The sequence below is a fragment of the Dermacentor variabilis genome, chromosome 2 (genome assembly GCF_050947875.1).
Source record: "Dermacentor variabilis isolate Ectoservices chromosome 2, ASM5094787v1, whole genome shotgun sequence".
NCBI lineage: Eukaryota > Metazoa > Arthropoda > Arachnida > Ixodida > Ixodidae > Dermacentor > Dermacentor variabilis.
The window spans coordinates 90,566,661-90,591,315 of record NC_134569.1 but is presented as its reverse complement, the minus strand read 5'-3'; the positions used below and the strand labels follow the sequence as shown (position 1 = coordinate 90,591,315).

Below are 24,655 nucleotides of genomic sequence, written 5' to 3'. Positions count from 1 at the left end.
CTACGGCGCACCTCCTTTTCCGTTCATTTCTGAATGCGTCGGTCATTACTGTTCTCGTCCTCCTTCCACCGCGCGTTCGCCCCATGGACCATTTGAAGCATCCTTTTCGTCAATTGTACAGTCAACGTCCGATTTTTCGGTCTCCTTAGGGGCCGCGAAAACGTCCGTAAAATCGGGCAGTTCGAAAAAATGAATGCATGTCTTTTACTGCCGTTATGGGCTCAAATCGTCGCAGGCACATCCGAAAAGGTTTACCAGTACACTTATTATGCATATCGGTGCCCGTACTGTGACAGGAGATGGCGGATGGACACGTGTATAATTAAGGAATACTGCGTCCCGTGACAATGACCCTTTCCCACGCTTGTTATGCTGCACCGCAATACTTTTGCGTATGCTTCACCGCGTAACATTTATTTATTGAGGCGAAGCTGACTTTCGGAAACTGGCATTATGCAACGCGCCGTGCTTTCCTAGCTTCGAAGCCAATCGCGAGCACCACAAAGATGGAATCGGTGCCATTGCTTAGAGCGGCGAATTCTTTCAATGAAAAACACGGCGCCGAAAGTCAAGAAGCTTAATAGCGAACGTTGAGGCAGCCAGGCCTAGCGTTTACCACGGCGGCAGTGGTGGCTTTGATTAATAAAATTTGTTGCTGGGCTAGTTGGTTCATGCTTAACAACTGAATACTTGATGGACAGTACGCTTGTGCGATTCTGGTATGCTGTTTACTTATGTAGGTAAAGTGCTAAGAATAAAATTTAGTTGAGAGTGAGCGATTGTCCTGTGCTTCTGTGTCTATCTTCTGTCCCGTCTTGGAATTGTGCTTACCGGTATTCAGCTGTTAAGCTTTGATTAATGCCGTTTCGGACCTGCGGTCACGGCAAAAAGCCTGGAAATTCGGACGGCCAAGGGCGCTTGCGTCCGAAAATTTCCGACGTTCTTATACATTGACTCTATAGGGTACATGGCGGTGCCGCAAAGCTGTTCGAATTATCGGGCGTCTGGAAAGTCGGTGGTTGAGTGTGCACTGGCAACTCCTCCAGCCGACGATAGATTCGTTACGATTCCTCTCTGCTGCTCGAGCCAGCATTACCGCGACTTTCGTTCCCTTTCAATAAAATTACAGCTAATTTTCCCTCATAGAAGCAGAAATTCCCTGAGTTTTTCCTGAGTATTTCCGGACTATTCAAGATCCCTGAGAATTCCCGGTTTTCCCGGTTGGTAGACACCCTGACATGTCTTTCTTGTCAAGTAACTACGGGCAGAGCTTTCAGAAATATCTCCTCCGACATTGCCATTCCGATTGATTTACCATGCAGACGACAAATAGAAAATACCGCATGCGTCATTCAATGGCATCATTTATTGCTACGAGCATAGAAATATATGATAGATATATGCTAAAATATAGGCATAAATTGCGTAATGCCCTATGTAAGGCCTACGGGCCCTTAAGGTCGAATAAACGAAATGAGCGCTCTACAAATGTCAAGCGCGCGCGGCGTCCCTTCCTATAGCTATTGAGTGCTACTCAAAAGAACTGCCGGTTATGAACCTCGACATCATGTCCAGTGCCGCTTTCGGTTGATCGTACGCCACAAAGTGTCCCGCGCCCATGACCACCACTTGGAACAGGTTGCCGGCTCTCTTGACGTAGCCGGCCACGCCGGAGCCGCCGTGCGCCCTCCACACCCTGCGGCGGGCGGTGTCGAAGGACTCCGTCCCTGACCACTGGAGGCTGCCGAGGAAGTTGGCCGCGAGCGAGTGCGGGACGACCGCGTCCAGCTGGCCGCTGTAGACGAGCACCCGGCAGTCCCTCTCGAGAAGCGAGACGAACGAGGGCTTCACTGACCGCATGACGTCGGCCAGAAGATGCGAAGCCACTTCGCGGCCGCTGTTGAACGCCACGTTGCCTACGTGCACGGCCCTCCTGAATTCGGGCGTTGCCACGAACGACCTGCGCCCAGTGGAGCGGCCGCGGTGACGAAGCGCCCGAGGAGAGACGCTCCGGTACAAAGTATGGCCGCTCTCATTTCGAATACTAGACAGAGGTGTCACCGCAAGACGAAGATACGAAGGGACCAACAGTGATCGACAGATCAACAAGAGAAGCCTCAGTTTGATTGATTGATTGATTGATTGATTGATTGATTGATTGATTGATTGATTGATTGATTGATTGATTGATTGATTGATTGATTGATTGATTGATTGATTGATTGTAGTTTAATGTCCCAAGGAAACACTGCCGAAGGTATGAGAGACGCTGCAGCGGGGGGCTCCGCATTAATTTCTACCACCTGGGGTTTTTCAGAGTACACGCAAAGCAGGGTTCGTGAGCGCCTTTGCATTTCAAATTGCATCGGAATGCTGCCGCCGCAGTCGGGAATCGAACCCGCGACCTCGTGCTCAGCAGCACAACAGCCATGCGTCAACGCTGCGGGTGGTAGCTCAGCCCGGAGCGTATACGTTTTAGGCAAGGGGGCTTCGTCGGGGCACCCTGTGCCGTGGCTCAATGGCTGTTGCGTTACTCGAAGCCGCGAGTTCGCGATTACCGGCTGATGGTGAAGAAAGGCAAAAGACGCTCGTGTACCGTGCTTTGTGTGCACGCTCAAGAACCCCATGTGGTGAAAATTAATTCGTATACGGCGTCCCTCATAATCCGCTGTGCAGTTTCGGGCCTTAAACTCAAATATTCTTTTTTTTTTGTCGTGATTTTATGAAGGCACGTACAGTTGAAGTGTATACGGCGGGAATTACCAAATCCCGACTGGGAGTTTACCACTACCGTTGAAAAGAAAAGTGTGCAATCATTGTATTGTAGCGGCTCTAACATACGGTGCAGAAACTTGGAGGTTAACAAAGAAACTCGAGAGCAAGTTAAGGACCGTGCAAAGAGTGATGGAGCGAAAAATGTTAGGCGTAACGTTAAGAGACAGGAATAATGCGGTGTGGATCAGAGAGCAAACGGGATAGCCCATATTCTAGTTCACACTAAGACAAACGAATGGAGCTGGCAGACCCTGTAATGCGTATGGCAGATAACAGGTGGACCATTAGAGTTACAGAATGGGTTCTAGAGGAAGGAAAGCGCAGTCAAGCACGGCATAAAACTAGTTGGAGTGACGAAATTAGGAAATTTATTTTGTGGCGCAAGCTGGAATCAGCTAGCGCAAGACAGAATTAATTGTAGATCGCTGGGAGAGGCTTTCGTCCTGCAGTGGACATAAAAATAGGGTGCTGCTGATGCTGACAGTTGTTGAAACGTTGGCTGGAGGCGGGGGCTTCCCCGTTGTATGCATTCTACTGATCACTTTCGAGCATTCGTCTTTCGTCTTTCTTGTGCCTGTCGTTTTGCGCTAAACAAAGTATTCATGGATTCGCGCCAACTAGCCCGCCAACGCACTGTGCTGTACAGGTCGCAAATACTGGTTCATGCATCGAGCCATTCATGACTGCTCTTTAGAATACGTGGCTTTAAAGTACATCGCACTCTACCCAGAGTGTCAGCGTCTCGAGCCCTGCATAACGACACAGTGCACATTCAGAGACAGGGTGTACGTGAAGTGAGGCCAGGCTGTGTCTAGCCCCCCCCCCCCCAATCTATTTGCAAATACTTGTGCGCAAATGTAATTAAGTATTCATGAATATTTACGGCTATGAGACAAATGATAATATAGCCCTTCTCTCTGTGAGGTTGTCTAGTGCAAGCATTCTCCTTTGGCGTGGCGTGTCGCGGCACACGCACTCTGCGCTTAAAGGCCGCCGCAGACGCAAGGCATCTACCCTTGCCTCGTTTGTGATCACTCAGTCACATGTCAACCACCTCAAAGTCACTGTCAGCAACCCCGGCTAATAAAGGAGAATGACCACATTCGATGTCTACATCGCTTGCTGTTGCTGTATCTCGGTTTACAGACTACATGATGTCGATCCTGACCATACCTGTACAGTTCTATGTCACGTCGCGCCCGCTCTTCGACCTGCAAGAAGTTGTAGGGCGTGACGATGCCACTGACGTTCCTGAAGTAGGAAGTGGCCGCCTCGAAGCCTTCCAGCAGGTGGTCCATTATGTTGAAAGCGTCCACGAAGCGACCATGCCTGGCGAGAACGATCGCCCTCTCAGTTCCCCGTTGGATGTGGTCCGCCTGCCTTCGGTCCACCAGACCGACGTGGTACAGGAACTGCGCGTAGTCCAGCATCGTCTCCGGGTCTAGCCAGGCGTTGCCGACGGCGATCCCTCGTAGCTTGATGTGCACTCGCGAGTAAAGGGTCGTGGCGATGAGGTGCGCGACAGCTGTGACGTATTTACCTGTGATGGTACATGGGTGTCGATTATTGGTCACATGCCCACTCGGCCTAGTGCTTCGGATCGGCGCTGGGTTAACTGTATAATCTTGATTAGTCACTCTCCTTCTTGAATTGTTGTCTAATTGCGTTTGCAAATTTCAGTTGGATTCAGTCTGTTGTGATCAATATGACATACGTGCTACATTATTGCGGGAAGGACTGCGAACAGCATCTGGATACAAATAGGCAAGCCCATATATTTCACAAGCAATACCACTCAAGTCGTCCATATTATATGTGCTCAAATCACGTATGATACATGTGCTTTCTGAGCCCGAAGTTTACAGAGCGCGGGATCTACGAAAGGGCGAGAAATATATTTTTTAAATAAACAATATCCGCGAGATCCAGCTACATAACCTCGAATTCGGAGCTAAAAGTGCACTTAGTAGGTATGACCAACACAGCGATCCACTTGTCTTTAAGCTTGATCTCAACGGGCAACTCCAATTTTCCTACTCAAATATATGTGAAACGCAGAAATGCTTTCATAAGAAAATCGCCAAACCAATATAAATGAAAACTGTTGCTCTTAAAGGAGATAGGTAAACTCTAGTGATTATTGAAAGCAGGGTTAATTGGCATTTATGGACTCGAATTCCTTAAAAACATTGCCATAATTGAAATGTGTAAATTTAAAAGGAACATTGAAGCACAAAGTAGACGGCTCCACATTAATGAAGAGTGTTTCACTTATTTTGTAAACTTCATCCGTTGGTGAGTCTAAGACGAACAAGTTCAGACTGGTAGACGTGGCTTTTAGAAAACTTAAAGATCGCCGAGGAAAAGAAAGAAACCCAGAGGAGGGGTACCGTAAACGAATGAAAGGAAATATTGGCAAGAGAAATCGCTGAGGCATTCGAGACATCCAAGTAACAGACCTCGTTCTAACATAGGAAGAAACTAAGAGACTCCAATGGCAAATAATATGGTCTTTTCTTTGTGACAAACAGTCACCCAGAGAGGAATATTGAACACTGTCTGACATATCGGTGAATGTGACTAGGTTGAATGTGCTTCAATAGGGAACGTTTTCAAGTATTATACCAGCGGGAGTTAGCAAAGGAAATCTGGAAGGGTGAAGCGCTACGAGCCTTTTGATAGAAGATCCAGAAGCGCAAGAGCCTGGAGAGGTGAGAAAGGAAGACGACGTTGAAATAAATGAGAGAAAGGATGTGCGTCAGGTACACAGCAAAGCTTTGTGTCGTGTCCTTTAAGCTATAGTAAGGCTACGGACCTGTGATATAGGGTGACGCCATAAGCGTACCTGCGTACGACTCGCCCGCGACGTAAAAATCGTTCGTGGCGAACCGAGGAAAAAGCGTAAAGAATTGCTGCAGGGCCTCGTGCAGGTCACGTGCCACGTGCCGCTGGTCCCGGGCGTAGCCGTTCTCGTTCCAAGTGAAGCTGAAACCGGCGCCCACCGGGTTGTCCACGTAAAGCATCGAGTAGCGTTGCGCCCACGTGGTGTTTCGCAGCCTAATGGAGCCACCCTCGACAACTTGGTACGGCCCGTGCTCCAGGAACAGTCCGAACATAGACGAACCGCCCGGACCTCCCTGAAGCCACAGAATCACGGGGGCCGCGTCAGGTTTCTCCTGCAGGGAGGTACAATTCATAGGCGCAGATAAGTGCAGTATCGATGAGTTAGGACGGTTATTATTGCCAGACATTCGTTTCTTTACGCTATAAACTTCTTCAAGCTGTAAAATTGGCCACTGCTGTGGCCCAGTGCCGTCGGCGTCGTGCTGCGGAGCACGAGGTAGCGGGTTCGGTGTCCGACCACGGCGCAGCCGCATTTCGATGGGGGCGGAATCCAATAAATGTTAGTTTGTCGTCTTTTGGGTACACATTAAAGAACCCCTAATTGTTCACGTTATTGAGAAGCCCTCATAACTCACCGTGCAGTTTTGGGACATTAAACCTTATCATTTTAATTCGTAAGTTATTGCGTAGTTTTCTTCATTTTGACATCTGTGTGCACCACTATACCTTTTCAACTCCGCCTTGTAGCAGTGCTTGTATTTTTGACCACGATGACCGCGGTAAACGACAGGACGTTATAGTCCATGAGAGCGACAGGGTGACGACCACTGGCAGTCCACCAGCCGATTATTTCACGCCATCGTCCGCACCACACCAGGCTTCGTCATCACCGTTCAAGCAACGAACATCGTTGCGACGTCAGCAGCCAGTCAGCACCACCACGCGATGCACACAGCTTTGTTAGCTAGGGTATGGCCGACCTCTGTCAGTAAAATACGAAAAGCTCATATAAACCTTGATTTCAGGGCGGGATCCCGCTGGATCCTGTGTAGATATCCCACATGCATTAAGCGGTTCTTGTGGCTAACTTCTTCAGCCATATCCACCACGACAGATATGGAACATTACCTGTGGCATTACGCACTGAATTATCGATGGCGCTGCCCCGCCTATGTTTAATAAAGCTTACTATTACCAGACCGCTTGAGTCCCCATACACGTACCGCTCGCGGAGTTCCCCGAAATTACCACACAGTAGTATACGGACAGGCCCATAATGCAGTGCGTTGAATAGACACATGGCATTGTTACCGAAGGCCTGTTGAAAACCCTAGCACATGGCTTTTCGGTCCTGAAAGCACCAAATTGCTCGCATAGTTTATGTATATTCTCCATGAGCTTTTGGTCATTGGCAGCCCACAAGGCGCTGAAAGAAAGCAGCTATACAGACCACCAAGCAACGATTAACGTGTTCGCACTCAACGCAGTCACGCTGCCTAGCTGATACATCTCCTGCCCAACGCCCACGACACCACGCTGTCTGCATGGTCGCAGCCGGTACGCGCGCACTCGAAAATCGCCTTGGTTACCCCTTAACAAGCTCCGGCTAAGATGTCCGATGCACCATATTCAGATTACTAGCTCGTTTGAACTTTTCGAATTTGCGTCCATGCTTGCGTAAACACGAAGCACATCTGCGACAAACGTTTTGTGCTCCGGCGTGCGCGAGTAGTCATAGCAACAACTGCACCCGATGTGACCTGCACAGGTTTCTGCCGTCGGAGCTGCCGTATATTCAAGGCGCTATGCGATGGATCGCATGGTTTTTCACACAATTGTGCATCCCCGCGCAAGCGTAGCATCTTTACATCGAGGCACTCACGCGGTTTTATACACCATTTTCCTTTGCCTCATATTGGTGACAAACACTACACATCTCCGTCAGCTGTTTGCTCGCACACGTGTCTTCACGACGTTGCCGTCAATGCGTCCGTGAAATTTGCCCCCCTTCAGGCTGTGCGTGCATGTAGACGGCGCAAGCGCCAATGATTGTCCTAAGGCGCGACAAGGGGCAGCAAGCTGGACCGCAGGGCACGCTGTGTGGCGGCGGACACGCGCCAGTGTTACCTTGGCAGGAAAGAACCAGAAGAAGATGTTGCTCGACAGCTCTTTGTTGACGGTGAGAAAGCCCGCGTAACTGGGGAAAATCTCGGTGGCCTTGGCATCGCCCAGCAGGCTGCCTACGCGGCTCAGGTGTCGCGCCTTGTCCAGCGTGCCCGCGTTGATAAGCGGCGTCAGGAACAGCGGGCCACCAACTTCGCCGAGGTGGCCGTCAGCGTGCGCGTCAACGTCACTGGTGGGGAGAATTTTTCACAATGAGATGCGAAAATATCGTCCATGCACGCTCGTTCCCCTCCTCCGCCCTCAGGAGGCTGTCACGTGTCGCGAATGCGCGGGCGATTTTCGAATACCGCTATACAGGCAGATGAGAGGAGACGTGTCGAGGCTTTGTATCAACTGACTGCAGTCCTCGTTTGGATACCGGTTAGAGTCATGACACAGGATGCCGCGAAATTCCCAGGCCCCTGATTAGTATCCAAATTGCGGCAAGGCCTCGGTAAAGTGGACAGGCGCGCTGCAGCATTCGATGACTTCTTAAGGTTTCCAACGGCCCTCACGTAAATTGCTGCGGGGTCGAATGCGCTCTGTGAAGACTCCAGAATTGGCTGAAGTTGGCGTTTCAAAATCCTCGAGGGCGTTAAGCGTTCGCTCTCAGCTCACGCTGTTGAGCTATATGCGTATTAACTGCGTACACGAGAGTTTTCATCACATATTCTTACTTGAAGTATACAGCACGTTAGCAGTCACGTATACGGCTCGGAAATGCATAATTTGATTCACAACGTTAATTAAGCAACGCCATCTTGCTATAAGGTAAGCAGAGCTCGTTCAGGCAGAACAGACAAATGTAGCTTAACTTTCTGTCGTTGATGGGGCGTTTGTTATGCTTGAACGTTGATAGGCACTTCCAAAACGCAGGCCTCGCGACACCGGTTTCGCACGAGTCGTAAACGATTACTGAGGCACGGAATAGAACCCTCGCGGTTGAAGAACACATTGCACCAAAGTCACTGAATACAGTGCAGCCTATGAGGGCAGCCACCAAGAACAAAATGATAAGCTTGGAGGCGAAACGCGCCGCTCGGTATATTTCCACATTGACCGTTGTTTTATCCGGCTTGGAAGACTATGTTTCTATGCTCACCCGCTGTAAACTTTCCACATGCTGGCTATCCATGCGTCGGTGCTGGCGCACAAAAGCGAAGCGAACAACACCGACCTCGCCATTATTATTTATTGTTCTTGTTCTCAATAAGTGGCCCTTACCCACTACGGAAGGTCAGCCAAGAAGCAAGCGCTTATATATAATTAACTTAAGATGAACAAAAACTGAAACTGTAACTCATCAAAAAACATCGAGTATCAAATTATGGGTGCGATGAACTGGCAGTAAGACATAATAAAAAAAGTGTTGCAGACATTAAATGATTTTAAGATAAAGAATTTCTAGGAATGATAAACTCAAAAAGCAAGCAATGAATACTGTCTTAAATATAACTTAGCAGTAAGAACAGTATTTATTCAGTAGCATTATCAATGCATATCTGTGTTTGATTACTGCAAGGACTGGATAATAAGTTTGCGCGTGACCCTGTAACGAAACGCTAGATGTAGAGTGCGTGCTTGTGTGCACGCACAGAATATTCGTAGCGCCCCCCCCCCCCCACCACAAAAAAAAAAGAAGCGACTGGCCGCTCAAGCCACCTTCACGCTCAGAAAAACACTTTCATGCAGCACGCATTGAGAAACAGAAAGCTTTATCGGGCGTTTCTTATGTTGCTCTACAAATTTCTCATTAACACTTCTCATCTAATTATAATATTTGAGAAGCTGATTGCAATTAAGACTAATTATGTAATAAGGCGGAACGCAAAAGGTCATCTGAGTATCTCCAAGCGACGGCAAGCAACGTTACCTCGGCTCTATCCAGCTACGTGGCATTTGCATATTTTTAAATTTTGTTGCATGATCGTTGGGACACCCTGTACACACTAACTGAGTGGTTTTCTTAAAGCCTTGAGTCTAGCCCGATGATCTTCAGGTAGTCCAGAATAGCCCTTGTAGCTATTGTTACTGTACGGTCACACTCTGCGAACAGAATAGCACTTTAAAATTTGCCTGCCAAGGCCTGCTATAGCGCAGAAGCCAGTGTCTTCCGCTGTGAGGCGTAGAGAGGGCAGTCGCAAAACAGATGTTGAATAATCTCAGACACTCGGCAACGTTCACAGTTCGGGCTGTCCTCACAGCCGATATGTGCATAGCACCGAGCGAAGGCGACGCCAAAGCGACTTCGGTGAAGCATGCTAACTTGGCATCGCTTGACTTTAGCCGGGAGGCTAGAAGTCCTTCCGGAGACTATTTCCCGCAGGCGCCTGTACCGATGGTCTGGTTGAATCTACTGCGCAATCACGCATGCGCGCATTCAACGAAGAGTTTGCATCACTTCGCGAGTCTGGATTATTTACGTCGATGGCTTTAGAAACAACGGTTCTTGCTTCCGCATCAGCTTGCTCGTTGTCATCTAAGCCATACTGATACCCATTCGAAAATAATTGAGTGTCCGTTCCTTTGAACAGGTTCAAATATCTGTAGGACATCTAATGATAGCACGTGCTACTATAGCCTCTCCTCTACAGAGAATCAATGGCTTGCAGGGCTGATTTTGCGTCAGAAAGTATAGTCCAAGTACGCAGTGTCAGGCAAGAGACAAAACGGACAGCTTCCCGTATTCCAATAGGTTCTGCAGCTGTTGAATACGATTTGTGGTCCCATTTGTATTGACAGGCCATATGCCCAGCTGAGGGATCACAGAGACCGCGTCGAGGCGCATGAAGCAACATATCCGTCTGTGTATATGTGCACCGAGCCACCGTATAGCCCAGCCAAATGGGCCAAGGTGCGTTGTTTAAGGCCAGCGGAAGAAAGCCTGAGGGAATGATACGCCTGTGAGTAGCGAGACATCTTGAGTAGGTCTTCACCTACTCAAGTTGGGCAGTTTTGCTGAATTGAAGACAACATACGTGTGTGTCGAGTAAGCAGTCGGAGGCGAATTCGAAGTGGCTCACAAGACATGTAAACTTCAAAACTGGATTCCCCTATGGTGCCGGAAGTCCATGCACACCATGGCAGGCCTAAAAATGTTCGCAGAGCTTGGGCCTGAAGCCTTTCGAAGGACCGAAAGCTCAGCGAAGACGCCTCATGGACGGAGAATTACTGGTGAAATTAGTGGAAGGCCAAGCTGGCCGAACCAAACAACTACCGCCATCTTCGCAAGACAACGATATGAAACAAAATAAATATCAAATGCGTAAGAAGAGAAGAAACCGCGTACCCCCACTGAAGAATGATTTCTCTTTTTCGTATAGGGAACTAACACCTTTCATCTTACCTTTATTATTGTTATTATTATTATTATTATTATTATTATTATTATTATTATTATTATTATTATTATTTACATAAATAAAGTTTCTACAGACTACGCATCTCCATTCGGAGAAGCCCTGGTGTAAGGACATACGCCTTGGTTGTCTTTTTTTTTTTTCGGAGGTATTAAGTCAAAAATTTCAAGAACGACCGAAAGTGTGCTATATGTTAGCATTATTCCTTCACGAAATCTCCTCTCGTGACCATGTCCCCTGTTTACATTGGAGGAAGAGGAGGAGAAGAAGAGAAAGAAGGACTATGCTTGATAGCAAACAACAGCAATCTGTAACAGCAGACATTTTAATTCACATTTACAAGATACTTATTTCATTTCACCTGATCTTCCTAAAAAAATGATAACAGTCCTTTCACCGCCCGAATCGTAGCCGATACCCCAGAGTGGGTTGCTCCATTTCACTAAAGAAAAAAAACAACGTCATCGACGTGGGCTGCATTCTCCAAATACCCCGTTGTGGGTAGGAACCAGTGTTTGGACACCTTGATGTGAGTGGATATGCGCCAAGCACATCAAGGTCATCATCATCAACAAGAACAAGAACGAGCTTGTCTCTGAACCACCTAGGAGGGCACCTCACATTAACGCCCGAGTGGACGGGGAGCGACTCTCTACGCCATGCTTTTGAGCTGCAGCATTCCTTCGCGCATTCCGGTTGGAATGCGAGCTTCTCGAGACAGCAGCAGCAGCCTCCTCGGCAACTGTCCTTCTGGTCCCGAAGCCCCTGCATCACGTGTGAAAAGCCGAAGCACGAAGCTGCCCGTGACCCATGACGAGCATGGCTCGCAGTGCTTGGGTACCTCGTCTATTACGGCCGCGTCGGCGAAGATGCTCTCTTTTCGAGAAGCAAAGCTTGCTGCACGAACGGGACCAGGACCCTGGACCAAACTGGCCGTGAGCGCGCAATCCATCTCGAAGGGGCTAACCACGTCGCAGGAGGAACATCCGACTCGGGACAGACGTCCCCAGCCAGACCGGCGAGACCGTCCCGGCTCAATTCAGGATAGACTCGCTATCCTGGGCTCGGTCTGTTTCCCAGACCGGAGACCAGGTTGCACAGGAGCGCCTCGCTCTGGAGCGACGACGAATTGCTCCTGGTGAGCCTCGCCTCCGAGCATAAGGTCCGTCCCCGAAGATTACGTGGCTCCCCGCGCGGATCGGAACAGCCCCACCTGCCCTCGATCTGTGACACGCCGTCGTGCACGAAACGCCGGCAACACTACGGAGGCCTACGTCTTCAGGACAGGCGTGTATTTGACGCCGACCTTCACGTCACGGGTTTTTTGCTGGTGGAGCGCACGCGGGTAAGTCATATTGTTCAAAACACCGGCTGCATTAAGGCGGCTAATTATTTGCTCTGTGCAAATAACCATGCCAGGCAGTAACTTCGGTCGTTTGTCTCGACGCATGTTCCGACGAGTACCACGCCCCCGTGTACAATTGCCATCTTCAGTTTTACTTCTTCCTATAAATTTCCGACTCGGGTAATGAAAACGACTCCCCCAACCCCATTTTTTTTAACTTCCTGCTCTTGAAATTTCGATGCGTGGGGGCAAAATGTAAAAACTACCGAGTCCCGTGCTTTGGGGGCACGTTAAAGATCCCCTGGTGGTCAAAATTTCCGGAGTCCCTCACTACGACGTGCCTCATAATCATATCGCGGTTTCTGACACGTAAAACCCCAGAATTTAATTAATTAATTAAATGACGGCATTTTACGATTTCTCCAACCAATCCACCTCGACGAAGTCACGTACAGATGGGGAACAATTACTTTCTGCATAACATATATCCTGGGAACTTACGCCCGTGGTCACAACAGCTGACTGATTTTTTGCATCGCGAATGAATGAATGAAAAACTTTATTTTCACAAAGAAGGTATACCGGCGAAGGTGGAGCCCTCAGTCCAGGGCCCCAGTGGCATTTGCCATCTTGCTAGCTCTGTCGATCAGCTTGAGCTGTTCTTCAGGCTTCGAGCAGGATAGCGCAGCCTCCCACTGCTCCGGTGTTGGTGTTTTGTGTACTGGCGCTACCTTTGGCTTTTGGCAGGCCCATGTAACGTGGTAAAGCGTTGCGTGTTCACCGCATAGCGGGCATTTATTGTCGTATGTTGACGGATAGATTTTGCTGAGCAGACTCAGATTGGGGTATGTATTAGTCTGCAGTTGTCTCCAGGCAACCGACTGCTCTCTACTAAGGTCTTTGTGGGGAGGGGGGTAGATCCTCCTTAGGGCTCTTTGGTTTTCTAAAATTGCTCCATAGCGTCTGGTGACTGTGTCCGGTTCCCCGTCGTGGTGCGCCCCCCGGTTGGCGTATGCTCGGGCGTTGGCGTCGGCACGCTGGTTCCCTGTCACAGTCTCATGACCTGGTGTCCACGTAATGAAGCATCTCGAAAAGGTTATTTTTCTCGTCTTGAGTATGCGGATGGCCGCAGTGGATATGCGTCCACTGCTGTACCTTCTGCACGCTTCTTGCGAGTCCGTAAGTATTGTTGTAGTGGCCTCTTCGCCCTTGTGGGTGATGGCGAGTGCGATTGCCGCTTCCTCAGCCTCCAGGATGTTGTTGCCTTTGATCGAAGCGCAATTGATTTCTCTAAGCTGGTGATCAACAACGCTGACTACCACCCCGGAGTGCTCTTTGTATGTGGTCGCGTCGACGTATAACACGTCTTTTCTCGCCGAGAAATATCTGTTGTGTGCTTCTGATCTTGCCTTTCTTCTGGCCTTGTGTAATTTAGGGTGCATGTTTCTCGGTATCGGGCTAACCTCAATGATCTCTCGAATCTCTTTAGGTATGCTTTCCGTGCTGTTAATTTCTCTGCAAGCATCTCTCATACCCAGTATCTTCAGCGTGTTCCTGCCCGTTGGAGTCAGCATGAGTCTCATTTTCTGCGCGAGAAGGTGAGCTTCGATGTGTTCTTGCACTGTGTTGTTTATGCCCAATTGAAGGAATTTCTCCGTCGAGGTGTTGACCGGTAGTCCGAGAGCGCATTTGTAAGCTTTCCTAAGGATTGCCTCTAATTGTTCTTTTTCCTGCGCGAGCGGTGTTTGGTAGGGGACACTGTATACAATCCTACTGATCACGAGGGCCTGTATTAGCCTACATGTGTCCTCTTCTTTCATACCTCGCCGTCTGTTTGAGATTCTTGCGATCATCCTTGTGATCTGAGCTGTAGTGTTTGCCAGCTGTCTGATTGTGTGGTCCACACGACAGTTGCTCTGTATCCACATGCCAAGGATCTTAACTTGGGATACCTCCGGAATCTTCTTCCCCCCTATGAAGATGTCTATGGAGTTTTGCAGATTGTATCCTCTTCTGTAGACTCTGAGCACCTCGGATTTCTCCGGGGAGCAGACAAGCCCGCAGTGTTCAGTGTATGCATGGACTGTATCTGCTGCGCTCTGCAGAAGGTCTTGTTTTTCTCCTAAGGATCCCTTGGTCACCCAGATTGTGACGTCGTCGGCGTATATGGCATGCCTGAGCCCTTCAATTTTTTCGAGCTTCCGTGCTAACCCGATCATAACAATGTTAAAAAGCGTAGGGGATATCACAGAGCCTTGCGGTGTTCCCTTTTTGGGCATGTTGAAGGTGTCAGTCCTGATGCCTCCTATACCAATGGTGGCGGATCTGTCACTGAGGAAAGCTCTGACGTAGTTGTGTATTCTCTGTCCGCAACCAATGTTGCTGAGACCCTCCAGCACAGCCCTATGACTTACATTGTCGAAGGCCGCCTTAAGATCGAGTGCAAGCAAGATATTTTCTCCATATTTCGGGATGGTAGTAAGTACCTCCTCCTTAATCTGCAGGAGGATGTCTTGCGTTGAGAGGCATTTTCTGAATCCAAACATAGTGTGTGGCATGAGCTCGTTATCCTCTAGGTGGGTCTCCAACCTCTGAAGCACAATTCTCTCGTATACTTTTCCCAAGCAGGACGTTAGCGAAATGGGTCGCAGGTTTTCCAGGCAGGGAGTTTTTCCGGACTTCGGAATCATAACTATTTCCGCATGTCTCCAGTCGTCCGGGATAGTCCCCTGTTGCCAGTGTTTATTTACGAATTCTGTAAATCGTTTGATGGAGTTTTCGTCCAGGTTCCTTATCATGGCGTTGGTGATGCCATCCTTGCCTGGCGTGGTGTTCTTTGTGGCAGACATCACAGCGTGTCTTACTTCTTCTATGGTAATGGGTTCATCTAGAGCGGGATTTGCTTCGCCCGTGTATGCCAAGCTGCAGTCGACGTCCGTTGTATCCCCAATGTAGCGCTGCTTGATGTTCTTCAGCATTTCCCGGTCTGTGCCTTGGAATCGGTGCGCGATCCGTTGGGTCGTTTTACGATTTTCGGACTTGGTCATGGTTGGGTCTATAAGACTCCTTAGCAAGGCCCATGTCTTTTTCCAGCCCAGGGTCCCCTGTAGCTCGTTGCATTTTTGGTCCCAGTTGCGCCCTGCGAGTTCTGTCGCATACTCTTCGGCTTGTCTGGTGACCTCAACGATTTTTAGTCTGAGTTTTCTGTTGTGCTTCTGCCGCCTCCATCTTCTTAGTAGCCCCCGTCGGGCGTCCCATAGGTGTAAAAGATGCTTATCCACCTCGGGTGTGTTGGTGGTGAGGGCGACCTCTCGGGTTAGCCTTTTGCAGTCTGCCTTGATTCCTGCGACCCAGCTCGTAATGTCTGTGATCTCAGTGTCTTCGGACTCCGCCCTAGTTTTTCTATAGGCTACCCAGTCGGTGAGCCTAGCCCGGCCAAGTCTTTTCCTGATCGGGAGGGTTTCTATCTTGATGCGCAAAATGAAGTGGTCGCTGCCAAGCGTTTCCCCGTCGTTTTCCCATCGAGCGTCCCTTACCCATCTGACGAATGCCAAGTCTGGGCACGAATCTCGGTTGATACTGTTCCCCACTCGCGTGGGTTGGGTGTGGTCTGTGATGAGACTAAGCCTTCTGCGATCCGTTTCTCTGGCTAGGTCCCTGCCTTTTTGAGTTTCCTTAACGTAGCCCCAGCTTTTGTGCCAGGCATTAAAATCCCCCAGGATGACGAGACCCTTCTTGCCTGCTGCTTGTTCTGCCTTGCGTAACAGGTAGCCAAAATTGGCGTTCCTCTGGCTGGGCGGGCTGTAAATGTTGAGGAGAAAGATGCTTTCTTGGCTTCTCTTTTGGGTAATAATTTCAATAAAGACGTGGTCGATGTCCGTTGCGTCGATGTCGTGTTTGATTACGGTGACAGCTTTGGCAACCAGCGTCGCGACCTTACTCTGGCTGAGCCCTTCATAGACTGTGTACCCCGCAAGAGTGGGTGAGCAGCCGGTTTCCTGTAGGGCGATTATGTCTGGCGGAGCTGTGCAGTTAGTGATGTATTGTTTAAGGAGACCCTGCTTTCTGCGGATCCCACGGCAGTTCCACTGCCATATATCGAGGGTTTCCAACTTGACCGGGCGTTTAGGGTTGCTCGCCATACTCAGCCGATGGCCTAGTATAGGGTTTAGTTCTGGATTTCATGCCTGTAAATTGTACTAGGCGTTCTCTGTCCTTGCGCGCCTCCTCTTGGATGTTAGAAACGAGGTTGCTAAGATTCGCTAGTGCATCATTCATGGCCACCATGGCAGTTGTGAATTCCTGCCGCCCTATGGTGGCCGACTGGGTTTCGGCTGTTTGCGGCTTTGAGTTTGTCTGCCCTGTTCTCAGTGCCTTAAGTTCATCTATGAGCTCGTTGAGCTTCTGTCTGAGCTCAGCATTTTCTGCCCTGAGAGTCTGAATAGTTTGCCTTAGCTCATTTACTTCGTCATTCTGAGTGTTCGTGTTCTTTGGAGCAGTGGGAGAGGCTGAGAAAAGATGCGCTTTCCAGCTCACCTTACTGTCTTCTTCCTTCTTGTGTATGGTCTTCTTCTGCTGCTTCTTTTTCGTTTCTGGAGCCTGCCTGGTCTTGGACGCGGATCTCGACCTCGATCTAGACTTGGATGTCGAGCTGGAGTCCCTACTGAACCAGCGTTTCCTGGGCCGGCCACGTCCGCCGGCGTCCTTGGCTTCGGCGTCCGGTTCCTCTTTTAACGCGATAGCGTTAAGGAGCTCGTGTCGCAGAAAAGCCGGTGTCGTCGGCGTCGGTGTCGGTGTCGGCGTCGGCGTCCGCGGCGTTGGCCGTGAGCGATAAATCACGGCAGGCAGTTCATAAATAAAAAGCAACTTCCAAGATGGGCTGGGTGGTGTTTGGATCCGGACTGCTGGTACGATCTGTTGGGAACTCGGCGCTGACGCCCGTGGTTGTACCTGGGTCGCAAGCCCCAAGGGTAGCGTTGGCCTGGCGGCCTGGGGTACAACTGGAAGCATCCGAAGGTCCCGGCAAAGCATGAGTCGACTGGTAACAACGAAACAACTTGTTTATTTTAACATCGCAAAGAGTAGGTGGTCAGGTTTGACCGAAGTAGAGAGACGGGAGAGCACTTCACTCAACAGAAGAAATCGGAGCCCTCCTTTTGGCGTCCGGGGGCAGCTGTTTTTATACTCTCGCAGTTGAGGGCAAGAAGGAACCCCTCAAAAGACGAGCACGTGAATGTACAATGGGCTAATGGTGACGCACACTGTCGTAGCGATGCCGTAGCACCATGTCGAGCACGATCTCGTAGCACCCTGTCGTGGCGCTGCCGGTCGGACACAATGACTGTAATGAGAGGATGGTCCCTGCTTTGGCATCGCCTGTTTCGGGCACAATGACTGGAACGAGATCCCTGCTTTGGCATCGCCTGTTTCGGGCCCAATAACTGGAATGAGATCCCTGCTTTGGCATCGCCTGTTTCGGGCACAATGACTGGAACGAGATCCCTGCTTTGGCATCGCCTGTTTCGGGCCCAATAACTGGAATGAGATCCCTGCTTTGGCATCGCCTGTTTCGGGCACAATGACTGGAATGCGAGGATGATCCCTAGGCGGTCGCATCGCCGCAGTCGCGCCTGGAAACACCTGGCGATGAGTGTTGCGGCGACGACGATCGGGCCAAAATGTCTGCCGCCCCGCCGCAGTCGCGCCGGCAAAACCACGTGTCGCAGGCGAAACGCAACAGACCGCCCCGCCGGGGGAAGGAGATCCCGATGGACAGGGGACTGCATCCGCTGTCCGGAGGGATGTCGCTCGATGATGCTCATAACCGAAGTCGGGCGTCCCTCGACGTTTCTTGAGCGCAGCGCACAGAGAAGGCCTCGTTCTCTCGTTCAGGTTCGCACGGGACACTGCAAAGTGACTTCGGGAGAGTTCACATTTTTGTTCTCGTTCCCGGCAAGCGTTAGAACTACGCTGAAACTCAACCGCTCAGTCAGCAAGCACGGCACAACCCTCACTAAGCCCTGCCAGGCTCTTTCCCCTTTTTATACCACTGCCTAGTTCCTTACAGTAGTCTAGCATCACTCAGAACGCGTCCACAAATTGAAAAATTGCACTAGAAAGCATATCATCACTTTGAAACACTAAACAAAAGCAATATGTTAAAAAAAAAATCCTGCCTCAGGAAGAAAAACATCAGTAACAAACAATTTTGAGGCTGATTCCTACGTTAGGGGCTTCGACTTAAGCCATCGGCGTTACCGTTGAGACTCCCCTTTTTGTAACGCACCTCAAAGGAATATTGTTGTAAAGCGAGGCTCCAGCGCAGGAGGCGGCCATTTTTGGGAGAGATGGTCTGCAGCCATTGGAGAGGGCAGTGATCCGTCTCAATGATAAACCTCGAGCCGGCTAGATAGCATGACAATTTCTGAACGGCCCACACGAGACATGCACACTCTTTCTCGGTGGCGCTATACGCCTGCTCACGACTGGTCAGCTTACGACTAGCATACAGGACGGGGTGTTCTACTTCTCCATTTTCCCGTTGGCACAGTACAACGCCCATGCCTCGCTCACTAGCATCGCACTGAACAATGAACCCTTTTGTATAGTCTGGCGATCGTAGCACAGGCTGGCTTGTTAGGGCACTCTTTAGGGCGCTAAAAGCTCTTTCCTTGGTCTCGTCCCAGACGACTGTTTGAGGCTCTGTCTTTCTTAGAGCATCCGTCAGGGGAGCCGCGATATCAGAGTACCTAGGGATGTACCTCTGATAGTAGCCGGCGACACCTAAGAACGACCGAATATCGGTCTTTGTGCGCGGTTGCGGAAAGTCTCGCACAGCGGCCACTTTTATTTCAGAGGGGCGGCGACGACCCTGACCAATCACGTGACCGAGGTAGACAACCTCGGCCTGTGCTAACTGGCACTTAGGAGCCTTGACTGTCAAGCCCGCTTCGCGCAGGCGGGTTAGCACTGCCCGCAAGTGTGCCATATGCTCAGACCAGGATGCGGAGAATATCGCTACGTCGTCTAGATACGGTAAAGCGAATTCTTGCTGTCCCCGCAACACTTTATCCATGAGACTTGAAAAACAGTATGGCGCGTTCTTCAAACCAAAACTCAACACTTTAGGACGGAATGTTCCCATTGGTGAAATGAACGCCGCATACCTACTAGCCTCTTCTGTAAGTGGAACCTGCCAATAACCCCTGACAAGATCTAGGGTGGAAATAAACTGAGCGCTACTAACTTTCTCAAGGCGCTCCTCGATGTTAGGGATCGGATAAATTTGATCCTTAGTGATGGAATTAAGCCTGCGGTAGTCGACGCAAGGACGAGGTTCCTTGCCCGGTACCTCAACTAAAATCAAAGGGGAGGTATAATCACTCTCACCTGCCTCAATAACACCGAGCTGTAGCATTTTCTTTACCTCAGCCTCCATAATATCGCTCTGGCGGGGTGACACCCGATACGCCTTGGATCGTACTGGCTCTGGGGAGGTAAGTTCTATGTCATGAGTAAGGACAGAAGTCCTACCAGGCCTCTCAGAGAACAGACCTTGAAACTCTTGTAATAGCTGGTGTAGTTCGGTTTTCTGCTCGGGCGACAGCGGTGCTTTACTGGTAAGGTCACTAATGACTTGACCGGTGTCTTCCCTGTTCGTCACTGAGCCTAGTCCTGGAAGCTCGACCGGAAGCTCTTCTTTTTCTTTCTGTTCTTTAAGTTCGCGCTCCTGTTTCTCTTTTTGCTCTTTAAGTTCGCGCTCCTGTCTTTTTGACCTCTCCTCAATAGTCTCAAGGCATTCCGACAGCTCGTCATCCTCAGCCTCTAACTCAAGAATAGCCTTTAGCAGTTTAGGTTTTCTTAGTTTGTCTGAGACATCCAGACCCAACTCTCTTGCAAGCTCCAACAATTTCGGTTTGCGCAACGACTTCAAATCCATGGCTGCTCCGAATGCTGCTTTCTCTACTGCTTACTATTGTCTTGCCGCAAACTAACCCGGCAGCAACGACAACCACAATTACCAGCTCTGTTTCTGACACTAACAAAAGCCTGGCAAAGCTCAGAAGAAGAAAGTCCCGCACTCACCAAACCTCGCAGCCAAGAGTCCAGCGCAGTCGTTCCGCTGCAGGCAACCAGTCATCACACAGGGCTCGTTGCACTGCTCCCGGATCGTCGTTGAGCTGCTCAGCATACAGTCAACTGCATCTCTTCGCTGCTGGCCTCCGCTGTCGCGATCTCACCGCTGGCAGACAGTTGTTTGAAGTCGTAGGCGATCTCACCGCTGCCAACCAGATGTTTGGATCCGGACTGCTGGTACGATCTGTTGGGAACTCGGCGCTGACGCCCGTGGTTGTACCTGGGTCGCAAGCCCCAAGGGTAGCGTTGGCCTGGCGGCCTGGGGTACAACTGGAAGCATCCGAAGGTCCCGGCAAAGCATGAGTCGACTGGTAACAACGAAACAACTTGTTTATTTTAACATCGCAAAGAGTAGGTGGTCAGGTTTGACCGAAGTAGAGAGACGGGAGAGCACTTCACTCAACAGAAGAAATCGGAGCCCTCCTTTTGGCGTCCGGGGGCAGCTGTTTTTATACTCTCGCAGTTGAGGGCAAGAAGGAACCCCTCAAAAGACGAGCACGTGAATGTACAATGGGCTAATGGTGACGCACACTGTCGTAGCGATGCCGTAGCACCATGTCGAGCACGATCTCGTAGCACCCTGTCGTGGCGCTGCCGGTCGGACACAATGACTGTAATGAGAGGATGGTCCCTGCTTTGGCATCGCCTGTTTCGGGCACAATGACTGGAACGAGATCCCTGCTTTGGCATCGCCTGTTTCGGGCCCAATAACTGGAATGAGATCCCTGCTTTGGCATCGCCTGTTTCGGGCACAATGACTGGAACGAGATCCCTGCTTTGGCATCGCCTGTTTCGGGCCCAATAACTGGAATGAGATCCCTGCTTTGGCATCGCCTGTTTCGGGCACAATGACTGGAATGCGAGGATGATCCCTAGGCGGTCGCATCGCCGCAGTCGCGCCTGGAAACACCTGGCGATGAGTGTTGCGGCGACGACGATCGGGCCAAAATGTCTGCCGCCCCGCCGCAGTCGCGCCGGCAAAACCACGTGTCGCAGGCGAAACGCAACAGTGGGAATCGAACCAGGGTCTCCGGAGTGTGAGACGGAGACGTTACCACGGAGCCACGAGTTCGATGCTTCAAAGCGCTACAAAAGCGCCTCTAGTGAACGCGGTGTTGCCTTAGAAACGAGCTGTTTCTAAGGCTCAGGCGCGCGTCGCTTGCTCAGGCGCACATTTCGTTGTCGGCCGAACGCTGCGTTGCTCGACGCTCACCGCGTCTGATGCGGGGCGCGTAGTCCGTAGTCCGTAGCCCATTGTCTTACACCCCTTGGCGGGTCGACGGGAACGCTGTCGCGTTCCACTCTTGAAGGCGAAGCTTAAGCGTCCTCCAGTTTTTTTTCTCCCCCGTGGGCTTCTCGGTTTCCAGAGGCGTTCTTTGCACTCCTTTGCCCGTGTCGGGTGCGCTTCCTTGCACAGCTCACACCTGGGCTCGCAGGTGTGTCCGTCTTCAATTACTGGCTCGGCGCAGTTCGAGCAGACAACGGCGTCAGGTGTCGGGCATACATCCGCCCTATGCCCAGGCTTGAAGCATATATAGCAAACTTGCCGCGATGACCGATAGAGGTAGCAACGCGTCTCGCCGCCGTAGTAGTAAACGTAGCGGGGGACGATCTTGCCCTCGAAGGTAATTACCGCGGTTTGGGAGTTTCCAAACATTCTTGCGTAAAGTATTTTGACTCCATGGGTACGTACCCGAAGGTGGGCCAGTAATTCGGTCGGCGTTGTACCGGCGTCCAGTCCGTGAATCACTCCTTTACACGAATTGTCCGGCGCTGCCACGTACGCCGTCACTGCATAGTCTTTCGCACCAAAACGTAGACTTGGAATGCTCTGCACTACATTGGCAGTCTCCATGCTTGGCGTGCTGATTATGGCGATGTTCGATCCGTTGCGCAACCGTATAAGCAAGTTGCCTTCATTGCACATGTCTGGGTTTCCACATGCTTTGGTTACAGCCCGGGCCATCTGATGCGTGCTCAGTTGACTGATGTTGAGCCCATTCTTCGGTCTAATGATGACCTTGAAATCGGTCTTCGGCAGTGGAGGTAGCTTCTCTTGGCGAATGGGATTCTCCTTTAGTTTGGGCTGGCTCGGTGCTGATTTGTAGACCGCTTCGGTCCCGGTTTCCGGAACGGCGATGAGCCTTGAGTTGTGGTATCTTGCAGTAAACCATCCCCCGTTGTCAAGGGATTTCTTTTGCGATAGGTCGGTAGCGTTGTCGTCGCGTTGTGGGTTCTTTTCGATCGGCGTCGTGGCTCCGATCGTAGCAGACGCGTCGTCGTCAGCCATCCTGGCGCGTCCGCATCGCGAAGCACGCGGTGTCGAACATGAACGATACGTGCGTCGCTGCTCTTTCGCCAGCGCCCGTCTTCCGATGCTGGGACATTGGTAAAATGGCATGACGTCAACGAACTTCGAATCATTGGTGCAGGCTCAAAAGCGACGCTTGAAGGCCTTCTATTCTTTCCTGTTTTCTTTTCTTTATCAATACTATTTTTTTTAAAAACACGCTCTCTGATTGATTGCAAACCGGTTCCTCTCGCGACCAGGTGTCCTTCCCGAGCATCTTGTCGTGAGTGCCGACGGCGAATCGCGTGAAGCAGCGGCCCGAGCCCGAGGTGACGCTGTGCTCACATGTGTTCCTGTGCCTGGCCTCAGCCTCCGCGCGGGTGCTGGCACGCAGGTTACCCAAGTGCGCTGCGCGGAAGGCGCGTGGTTCTGCCTCGCGCGAGCCTGCCTCGAGCACGCGCGCCGGCTGAGCTGAGCACGCCGTACCCGAAGGCTGACCAGTGCCTGGATTTTCACTGGCACCTCTCGGGTGAGCATACGAATGCGCTAGCATTCGAAGGTCGCAGGGTCGAATCGGGCAGGTTCTGCATGCAGACATGCAAGGCATGTGCAGCCTGGCGTGATATTTGAGTTGCGTCGTGCGTCACTTCGATACATGCTATGCATGCATTACAATATTTATTAAGCCTTCGTATGTTATTTGCTATAGAATAATATATTTTAGCCCTTCGGCGTTAATTCGGCTACCTTGAATGTCGTCTTTTCTGCACTGTGACACTTAATCGTGAAATAACAACCCACTCAAACTTACATCTAGCTACCCGACCTGGAGGCTCGGAATAAATCAGGCTGCATGCGTGAAGTTGTACTTTCAGTACTGTGCACTTGCATCAGTGTATACTTAGTCCGTACATGTGACTACCCGCTCATTCGAACGGAACGTGCGACTTCTGCAACGAATAGCTAGCTTGTGCAGTCTGACGTACAATGCTAAAGGGTTCCCAACAGTTTATCCGAGACCAGCAAGACAGGGGCCACTGCCACTCTGTAATCTAAACGCAAATCAGAGTATACCCTGCAGACGTCGCTATTAGTTGTCTAGCGTTTAAGTAACCGTTTCGCGAAAGCTTCGCTTCTCATATATTCATTCATCATGTGCGTTAGATATGCATAACGCTCCTTAAAATCGAGCCAGCGCACTGTCATGTAGTATCCGTTTTTCGAGATCTGCATAAATGACAAGATGACTACGCGCCAACTTGCCGAGTTTCCGAACCTAATGCTGTAACAGTTGTACGCTTGTAAATTTGGTCACGCGAAACTTTTGAATCTCGAGTAAGTCGCGGCACGAGGGTTATGAAAATATGTAATTAGTTTTCAAGCACTCACACCAGCTTAAGTGTAAAATGAACGCCTGCAAATTAACTGTCAATAGAGGCATACCTTGTTAGGCGCCATGTATCAGTTAATTTTATTTTCATAATATCCGCGTAGAGTTGAGGTTGTATTGAACTGAATACTATAATGCGAATACAAATACTTCTAAGAGTAGACGACGCATTTCGTTATTATCAGGGGGGTTCGAATAGCGAAATTTTCTAATCGAAAACGAATATTCTAGAAAAACAAGCACCGTATATCGCATGCAATATCGAATATTTCCTCATTTCTCAAGCAACATCAACTAAGAAGCTTGCGCGGAGTACCGCTGGGGTAAAAAAAAATCGGGGTTCTATATATATA

The 24,655-nt window shown here is 50.3% G+C and overlaps 2 protein-coding genes across 2 annotated transcripts in view; one reads left to right on the top strand and one right to left on the bottom strand.

Annotated features, from left to right (window-relative positions):
• LOC142572276 (uncharacterized) overlaps positions 1 to 24,655 on the top strand; it is a 63,740-nt gene that overhangs the window by 5,661 nt on the left and 33,424 nt on the right. The window contains exon 2 of the mRNA XM_075681258.1: positions 23,173 to 23,441. Coding sequence (XP_075537373.1) covers positions 23,258 to 23,441 — 184 coding nt within the window. The 5' untranslated portion in view covers positions 23,173 to 23,257. The remainder of the gene's footprint in view (positions 1 to 23,172; positions 23,442 to 24,655) is intronic.
• On the bottom strand, positions 1,165 to 6,577 carry LOC142570367 (putative serine carboxypeptidase CPVL). The gene is made up of 4 exons (XM_075678756.1): positions 5,621 to 6,577; positions 3,920 to 4,315; positions 3,497 to 3,524; positions 1,165 to 2,044 (listed from the first exon to the last, which is right to left on the bottom strand). The coding sequence occupies exons 1-4, from the start codon at positions 6,150 to 6,152 to the stop codon at positions 1,531 to 1,533; spliced, it is 1,470 nt and encodes a 489-aa protein (XP_075534871.1). The 5' UTR covers positions 6,153 to 6,577; the 3' UTR covers positions 1,165 to 1,530.

Excerpts from the sequence above, each read along its gene's own strand:
- LOC142570367 (XM_075678756.1), bottom strand. The coding sequence starts at position 6,152 with ATGCGGCTGCGCCGTGGTCGGACACCGAACCCGCTACCTCGTGCTCCG. Across the intron at positions 4,316-5,620 it reads CGCGGGCGAGTCGTACGCAG|GTAAATACGTCACAGCTGTC; the intron begins GTACGCTTATGG and ends GTACCATCACAG. Across the intron at positions 3,525-3,919 it reads GGATCGACATCATGTAGTCT|GGCTCGAGACGCTGACACTC; the intron begins GTAAACCGAGAT and ends GTCGTTATGCAG.